The sequence below is a fragment of the Rissa tridactyla genome, chromosome 17 (genome assembly GCF_028500815.1).
Source record: "Rissa tridactyla isolate bRisTri1 chromosome 17, bRisTri1.patW.cur.20221130, whole genome shotgun sequence".
Lineage (NCBI taxonomy): Eukaryota > Metazoa > Chordata > Aves > Charadriiformes > Laridae > Rissa > Rissa tridactyla.
In genome coordinates this window covers 754,535-763,493 of record NC_071482.1, presented here as the reverse complement: position 1 = coordinate 763,493, position 8,959 = coordinate 754,535, and the positions used below count along the sequence as shown (strand labels likewise).

The window sequence follows — 8,959 nt, the reverse complement described above, 5'->3', positions numbered from 1 at the left end:
CGGCCCTGGCTTGCGGGGCTGGCGGAGCCCGGGTGTCACCTCGGAGCGCTGCGGCCCTGGGAGCAGCCCTCCCTATCCACGGCCCCGAGTGCCCCATCACCTCGTCGCTCCGGGGGCCAGCCGGTGGCAAACTCCTCGTCCCACAGCGCCGGCTGCAGCTGGGGTCCCGGCCCCTGACGGCGGCTTTTCAGCGCTAAAAAGGAACGTGAAAAGGGAGCGGGAGCTCTAGCAGATGTGAGCTGAAGGTGAAGATGTTTGTGGAGTCTTCAAAGGCGAGCCCTACTCTCACAAAAGAAGTCAATGGAAGTCTAACCACTCTTGACAGTGAAAGCTGAAGTAATGTTGTACCTAATTTGAAATTCCCTCTAGGCTAAGTAAGGCTTTTCCTTTCATGTGCGATGTTTGGATCCCTTCTGGGAGCCCTTTCCTCTGTACCCTGCTTGGTTACACGCCGTGTTGACAGATGATTAAGACGCGAAGCCTCTCAAATCAGAGGAGCAGCCAAAGTTTTGCATTGTGTGCTCAGGTGTTTACCCACCGCGCTTTCAGCGCCTCGGCCTGGCTTTGAGGTTTGGGACGTGCCGGCTCTTGCAGCTGGGGCGTCCCCGGCCGAGGGAGCTGCAGGGAACGGCAGCCCGGGGTCGTACGGGCAAGGTACCGGCGGGGGAAAGACAGGAACATCCTTTGCTGTATTTATAGCGGATGATCTTGCTGGTGTCCTTAGAGGTTGCCTTCCAGGCTTCGCTTCCTGATGACGAGGGGCAGAAGCTTCGAGAAGTCTCTGGTCTCTGTCCCTGCCAAGCGAAGCTCCTGAGGTGACTTACGGCAACTGTGGCGCCCGCTCTGAGAAACGGTGCTTTCGCGTCTTCCGGATGTTTCCAAACGCGAGGTTGAAGAGCGTGGCTGCGATGGGCCGCTGCTCGGCAGCGGGGCCCACGCTGGGTTTTTGGGCGCTCAGGTGGGGCGGGCAACACCCACGAGGCGTCTCGTTGTGGGGAAGGAAGAAACAACTTTTGGTGGGATCAAAAGGGCTTTTTTTTTTTTTTCCCCAGCAGTTTGCAGCGAACAAACAAACAAACAAAGAGGAAAGCCCAAATAATTAGCCGTGGTGCCTGTCTGGAGCGTGCCGGCACGGGAGCAGCCACGTCCACGGAGCAGCGCCGGAGCCGTCTCCCGTGGCAGGGCTGCGCTTTCCCCTGGCGCTTGTGTTGATGGCTTGTTTCCCCCCCCGCCGTGTCGCCCCGTGATCTCCGAGTCTTGACTTTTGCAGGCACTTTTCTCCTATAAGAATATTAAACATATTTAAAAAACACTTAAATGCTAATGCGAAACCCGAAAAGAGGATGTCAAATGCGAGAGGCGCTCTGAAGACATGATGTCTCTGTAGAAGGGTTTGACCCCGGTAATCTAATTTGCGTTACATTTAAAATGATACTTCATTCTCTTATTATAAGGCTCTGTGTCATTGGCTCGTAAAGATTACCGTTTCTTGTCTTCCAATTGTAATAAATCCAATTCAAGCACCCTCTTGATTTGAAATTTGTCACAACAACATGCAGAGGGCACAGTTCCTGAGTTTTATGGCGCGGGTGCATTAGAGACTCATCTGCAGGAAAGATGATGCAAGACTATAAAGTGATTTGTCCCCCTCCTTTCTCAATTGGATCCGTGTTTAAAAAAAAAAAAAAAAAAAATTCTAAATTATAGCTTATTCCTCATTACCCAGTAGTAAAAAGGTTAGACCGGCAGGGGAGCCAGACTGGCTAGATGTTTCGTGCTTTATCCTTACGCTAGGGAATAATCCGGTTTCTTTAAAACCATCTGAAAATATTTCATCTCGTTTCAGCAGACTCGGGAGCTTAACATTTCTGGGGGCGCTTACTGGAGATGACGGAAAACCCACCGGTGTTTTGTGCATACATCTCACCGGGCCGTCAATGGTACGGGGCTGGCGGCTGATGGGCAGAGCCGCTTCCGACCGGCTGGGTGCGGGCGTCAGAAACAAGCGCTTTGGTTAAACTCGGGTTTTTATTTGCACGGCAGTCGCGGAGGCCGGTGGCTCTGTGGGTGCTGCAGGGGTGGCTTTCGGCCCATGCCCGTGGGGGGTGTTCTTGGGGGGAGAAGCGCACGGGGCGGGGATGGCGATGCGGCCGCCGTCCATCGATGCCACGGAAATGCCTTTTTTTTTTATTTCTTTTTTTTTTTTTTGGACAGTCTGGAATAAATACATGCGAGAGACTTTGCTCGGAGAGAACTTTTATACTTTTGGTGTCTGTTGCTCCTTAGGGGTTTTTATTTTATTTTTATTTTTTTTTTAACAAAGGTTTTAGCCGAGCAAAAAATCCCATCTGTACGGCTTTTTTATTAAAAGATAAAAAGCCCGGAGTTCATAGGAGTTAGCATTAAGTCAGAGTCCGCAGCAATCTGAGGTATTGGCTGGCTGGGGACTCTCTCTGTTTATTTCAAATACCCCTTTATCATTTTGTTGAAAGAGCGGTGTTCTCTGTAAAGCTCTGCCAATTGAAAAAAGAATCAGATAATGAAGACTGATGCTGCACTGATGACAGCCCTTCAGATCCTCAATAGGATTTCTCCAAAATCAAAAGACTTTTTTGTTTTATTGTCACACTTGTGGCTTAAAAATAATTAAATTTAATCTTTTAGCTCTCGAAACAAAAATGAAAATTTAAAAACGGGCCCCCCACACACATGAGGGAAAAAGACAAAGCGCGTGCAAATATCCAGTGGGTGCTGGAGGAAATTGTGTAAATTGTACATGAAAATGTTGTATTGACAGTGGGTGCCCAGCACACGCGCTTTACAAAAACTACGTTACTGCTCTCGGCCAGCGCGGCCCGTCTTGGTGTGTGCCTGCGGTGTTTGTCCCGGGGGAATGGAAGCCAACATATTGCACGCTCCTATAAATGTTGCCTTCGTTTATCGCCTCGGCACCGGTATTTCATTTTTTTTTTGAGTTGTTGTGAACTGTACCGCCTTTTCGGTACACGCGCGGGATGCCGAGGCATGCCCACCGGCTGCTCGAAGGGTGCCGTGGGGCGTCCCCGCAGGGTGCGAGGGCCGGGCTGGCACTCGGGGTGGCTGCTGGGTGTCCCCTGGCCACCCGAGACTGGGGGTGAGCGCGGGGTGGACGCGGGGGCTGCGGTCCCTGCCCACAGAGCCCCGATGGGGCCGGACGGCACGGCCTTCCCCCGTCCCCGGCGGTGACGGCCGGCAGTAGCTCTGCCCGCATCCGTTTTTACACCTTTTCAAATTGCGGACTGAATTTGTTCCTCATCACAGCGGAAGGCAGATAAATAAAATATATTGGGAGCTATTTGTACTGGAACTAAAGCTCTGAATTCATAGGGGGAGAGCGCAGCGAATGATGGCTTTGTCACAGTACATGAAAGAGTGGGAAATTAGGCTTTGCATTTTTTTTACCTGATCTTTAAAGAGCCGGCGGCGGCTCTCAGGGCTGGGGCCAGGTAAGCGGGGCGGGTGGGGGCCCGGCCGGCTGCGGGGAGCGCAGCCCACCCGGGAAGCGCCGAGGTGTCTTTCAGGCAAGCCGTTAAATCCGCGGTGCTATAACTTGATTATTCCTCCTCCGGATTCCCTTTGACGAACTCCTCCGTTTTCAAAGAGTTACACAGGATTTAGCCCCACGCTGGCTTTAGCGCGAATTGTGTGGCTAAAATTGCATGCAGTCCTTTGAAAATTTCAGAGCCGGCGCTTTTCCCAAGATCGACAACTGTTTTATTTCTCTTGACAGAATACGTGGCACGAACAAACACCGCCGTTCACGCGGGAGCCTTTTTGGTCTCAGGCTCGAGAGCACCTTTAATCTGAGGCTCAAAGAGCTGCATAAGAATGGAAAGTCCCACAGTACCTGCAAAAGTGAGATGCATTCTGCATTGTCGTCCTTTTCTAGGGCAGAAAACTTGGGCTTCTTTAGGTTCTTTTTCCCTCCTTGGGCTCGTGTAGGGAGCGAATGGCAAAGCCGGGGACTCGGTGGAAAGCCGTTGTGGCTGGCGGGTGACTGGGTTCCCTTTGCCTGACTTTGTGAAACTAAGAAAAGGTAATTGATGGTTGGCTTTGTAAGCCCCTGCGAAGGCAGCTTCCGCTGTAGCTTCTTCTGCAATGGATGCAATTAACGTCAGTCACTCACAATTAGCCGAAAGTCAGGGGCTGTTGTACCCTTTCCGTGGGTTCTGCTGCCGGCCGCCCCGCAGGGCCCAGCAAAACCACTGTCCGCGGGCTGCGCGGTGGGAAGGTGGAGCACAAAAATGGGATTTATCGTGCTTTTCAGGCCGCTCGGAGTGTGTTTCAAACCGTGGGGCCTGGTTCCGTCTCTGCAACTATTCCACAGATTGGAGTTCTTGTTTTTTAAGTTCATTTCTGCTCCCGATGTAAAAGCTGCATTAACAAAACAATTGATTATCGGTTTTAAAATGCAAAAACACCATCTGGTCTTTGAGATGTGCTACGCTGCGGCTGGGGGGGAGCAGGAATGACACATCTGAAGGATCTCTGCGAGTGGCACAGGCGATGGCTCCCAGGAGAAATTCCTGCCGCTCGGAGCCCCTGCCAAAGCCCGCCAGGAAACTTGATCTTTCACGTGGGGGCCACGCGGAATGAACGTGTGGCTAGCGGCCCGCTGCTCGGGCCCGGGGTGGGCTGGCTTGGAGCGGCACAGACCGGAGCAGGGTGCCACCAGCGCTCCCGCTGCAGGTCCCGGTGGCCCTGGGGTGTCTCGAGGGCCACACCCTGCCGTCAGCGGTGCCAGGAGCGGGTGCAGAGCGGCTTCCCCATCTCCTGCATCTCCTGATGCCTCCCTGGAGAGAGAGGGATCGGCGAGACTCGGAAACGAGCGGGATGTGTTGCCTGGGGAGCAGCCGTGTCATGTAACGCCCGCGGTTGTATCAGTGGGATTTGTGGGTGGGGTCAGCCCTCTCTGTCCCCGGTCCCCCCTTGCCACCGCTGCTGCTGCGTTAGCCGCTGTCCCCGGCTGCCTGCGACTTGATTTAATACAGCTTTCAATCACTGCCAACGGGGCTCGCGCTTCCATATCATAACTGCTAAACACGCTGTGACAAATAATCGGAGGCTAAGCTTCCAGGACAGAGGAAATCGTTTTCCTCTTGAAATTAAAGTTGATGCATAATGGAATGCAATAAGATGTTTCCAGCAGGAACGTAGCCAGTTTTAGTACATCTCGAGTCCCTTTTTGTCTGCCGAACGAGACACGGGAGGTTAGGGAAGTCATTTCCTAGAGTTCAGGATTTGCAATTTGCATTCTATAATCTCCCGGTCATTTAGCGGCAGATAATTTGTCATGGTTTGTTTTAGCTGTTGTGATATTGATATTTATTATGCAAATTGTATTTCCTACTACTCATTGTTCTGTACCCTATGAATACTTAAATTATTATAAACCTTTTTAGTTAATACGGGCTGTCTCTCAACGTGATGTTTGAGCCACGGTGGGTCATAATGTAGGATATTGTACAAAAGGGTCTAAGCCGCGTAATTAAAGAGAGACGAAGAGGGCAGAGGGGGCCTGGTGCCGCGGAGGCGGATGCTGCAGAACTGCTCCAGCACCCGCGTCCTTCTGCAGAGAAGGGGATTTGGCGTCGCAGACAAAAGCTTTCTTGCAAATTTGGGGATAAATTTGGCTTAGTTACAGGATTGCGATGATTACGGTGGCTTGAAACTCTGCGCCCGGGCCGCTTGTTGAGTGGGATGGAAGGAGCGATGGTGCGTCTACGGCGCAGAAAGGCTCTGCCAACCCGGGAACGAGCCGTGGCACAGCGCGGAGGGTCCTGCGGGGCAGCGGGGCCACGGGCAGGGAGTGGGAACGTCCCAAACCCAGCCCCAAGGAGCAGCATTTTGCCTTTTCTCGGGAGGCGGCGGTGCGAAACCAGCCCGGTTTCGCAATCCGGTGGGTGAAAGCTCTTCCCAGCCCTGCGATGTGACTCAACGCTCGCCCTGAGCGGTTTTAGCTTCAGGCTTGGCAGCAGACGGGATGATAAAGTTAAACTGACAACTCACCTGCCTCAGGTTAACTTGGAATAACCTAATTAATAGCATTAGAAATATTTGACATCCTCTGCTGACGCTGGCGCAGGCCCACGGTATTTCTGGCGCGGTGGGAAGGGGGGAGGGAGACGGGGACCCTTTCCCAGCTGGGCTCGACCCCCCCGCCGCCCTCCGGCTCCCTGGATTCAGGCAGGGTTTAGCAGTCGGGGGGAGCCGTTGTGCCTTACTGGTTAATTTTCTCATTTTAAACCCTGTCAAAACCATTGCACGGCCGAAAATCTGCGGCGAGGGTTGATTTTTGCCGGGCTGCGGTCAATGAACCCCCCCCCGGCTCCCGCCGGCCGCCGCCCCCGGAGCCGGGGAAGGCTCAACACCGCCTCCAGCGGCCCGGGGCCCGGCGGAGCGGGCGGGGGATGCTGCGGGGGGGCAGCCCGGGGCGGGGGGTGCTGGGAGGGGGAGACCCGGAGGATGCTGGGGGGCCGGACCCCGGGGGGGGGGGAGGATGCTGGGGGGCCATTGTCGAGGGGGTACCCGGGAGGATGCTGCGGGGGGGGACGGACGCCGGGAGGAGGATGCTGGGGGGGGGTGATGTTGGGCGAGTAGGGCCGGCAGGGAGGATGCTGGGGGGGACGACGGCACCCAGGAGGAGGATGCTGGGGGGAAGGCCCCAGGAGGGGGACCCCGGGAGGGGGGATGCTGGAGAGGGGTCCCCGGGAGGGAGGGAGGGAGGAAGGATAGATGCTGGGGGGGGCACGGACCCGGGAAGAGGATGCCTGGGGGGACACGGACCCCGGGGGGGGCGGACGCTGGGGGGGGCTGCCGTGGGCCAGGCGCCGAGCGTCTGACGCGCGCCTCCTCCCCGCCTGTCGCCCCGTCGGCAGGAGTCGCGATAGATGGCCGCGGGAAACGTGGGGCTTTGTGGGTGGTTGTTTTTCAAATTTTGTTGTTGTTCTGCTGAAGCGCGGCCTGTCCCCCGCGCCGCTGCTCGCCGGGGGGGCGGCGGCCCCCCTCCCTCGGCCACAATGTGGGTATCACACACCCCCCGGGCGGGCCCGCCGCGTCCCCGCCGCGCCCCTGCGCCCCGCGCCGCGCCGGGCACTTTACCCCCGGCCCCTAGCGCGGAGGTGGGCGTGTCCTGAGCGTGGCCCCGCCCCCCCGCCGCGCTGACGCGCGCGCATCTCATTATCGTCGCGCGCGGCGGCGGGCGCGGGCAGAGGCGAGCAGGTGCCGGCGATGGCGGGTCGCGCCCAGCCCAGCGGCCCCGCGGGCAGCGGCGGCGCCCGCGGCCTCCTCCCGCTCCTCCTGCTGCTGCTCTCCGCCGCCGCCATCATCCCCAGAGGTACGAGCCGCCCGTGCCCCGCCCGCGGGGGGGCGCCCCGTAGCCGCGGCGGGGACCCCCGGGGGGCTGGAGGGAGTGTTGCGGGGGGGGGGGGGGGAGGCGGGCGATGCAGGAGGGCCGGGGCTCCCTCCCGCCGCCCCCCAGCCCCGCTGGTCCCGGGAAGCATCGCGGGGGCCGGGGCGCGGCGAGCCCGGGGCGAGCGGGCGGCGGGGAGCGGCGGCGGGCTCAGCCGCGCGTGTCGGGGCGGCCGGTTGCCATGGAAGCGGCTTCTCCCTGCTGCCCGCGGGCTCATCAGCCGGCCTCCCAATTAAAAAGTAATTACTGTGCGCGCCCCCTCCCTCTCCCCCCCCCCCCCACCTCCCACCCCCCGGTGTTTTCTTGCGCGGCGGCGGCGGGGGGACGCGGGGCCGGGGGGGGGCGATGCGGGAGCGGGGATGCTGCGCCGCTGCCCGCCGTCGCGGGGAACCTGTTGGAATCCAAGTGCAACTTGCCCGGCGGTTCCGCCGCCTCCCTCTCCCCGTGGCCAACGGCCGCCTCCAGCCCCGGCGGCGAGCGCCCGGCTCGGGACGGAGCGGGCGATGGTTGGCCGTGAGCCTCCTCCCGGGGGAAGCCGTGGGGCGGGAGCCCGGGCGCCGGCGCGGTGGGGCGATGCGCGGCCACCTCCGCACCCCGGAGCCCTGGGCGAGTGACCCCCTCCGGGGCAGAGCCGCCCCGGCGGGCTCGCCCGGCTCCTGCGCCAAGCCCGGACCGCGCCGCTGTCTGCCGGCTGGGGTGACCCGTCCCTCCCGAACGCCACTTTGTATTTGCAGTGTGTCACCGGGGAGGCACAGCGCTCCATTGACTGGCTCGCGCGGCCGGAGGAGCGAGCATTATTTGCCCGGGCCGTTTTGGGAAGAACAAGGGGGCCATTGAGCCGTGTGTTGAATTTCGCTAATAGGGAAAGGGGGGATAAAGGCGCAGGCAGCCCGGCCGAACAAAGAGCTTTATTCACAGGCGTGCTGTACATGCTTTCCCCGGTCTTCCCTAGTGGCCTTTCTGGTGGGATGCTGGTGGGGGGAAGCCGGTGACATTTTTCAGCGCGCTCTCCCTCTGCGAGGGATCGGAGTCCTCCCAGCGGGGCCGGGGGCTGCTGCCCGGAGGCCGGCTCCCACAGCGGGGATGGCTCCGTCTCTTCACGGCGCCTTCGCCCCGGTTCGGGAGCCCGAAAGGTGTCTGTTCCCGAGCCCGACAGCCCTGCCAGGGGAGCCAGGAGCGATGGCAGGAAGCCACCGGGGTCGGCTCTGGCCACTGCGAGGCGGGGAAACGCTCGTGTTGCCTCGGAACGACTGCTCTGCGCCGAGCAGCAGGCGCCCAGATGTTTGTGTAGTTACCGCGCTCCCTCCCAGCTCTTCGGCCGCTTCCTCACAAGGTGCTTTTTGTGGAATTTACGCTTGGCGTAGCTCGAGGCGGGGTGAATCGCCCACCGGCGCGACCCGCAGACCCTGTCACTTACAGACGCCCAGATTTAAAATAAAAGCCCCGTTGTGGGAGAGCCGCCGTCATTCTTTGTTTTGCTGTCTGACTCCTGGTACCTCGCCTCTATTT

At 58.8% G+C, this 8,959-nt stretch overlaps 1 protein-coding gene across 1 annotated transcript in view; it reads left to right on the top strand.

The window, feature by feature from the left end:
• Positions 1 to 7,243: 7,243 nt before the first annotated feature.
• CADM1 (cell adhesion molecule 1) overlaps positions 7,244 to 8,959 on the top strand; it is a 151,338-nt gene continuing 149,622 nt past the window's right edge. Inside the window, exon 1 of the mRNA XM_054222989.1 lies at positions 7,244 to 7,375. Within this exon, the coding sequence (XP_054078964.1) occupies positions 7,270 to 7,375 (106 nt within the window). The 5' untranslated portion in view covers positions 7,244 to 7,269. The remainder of the gene's footprint in view (positions 7,376 to 8,959) is intronic.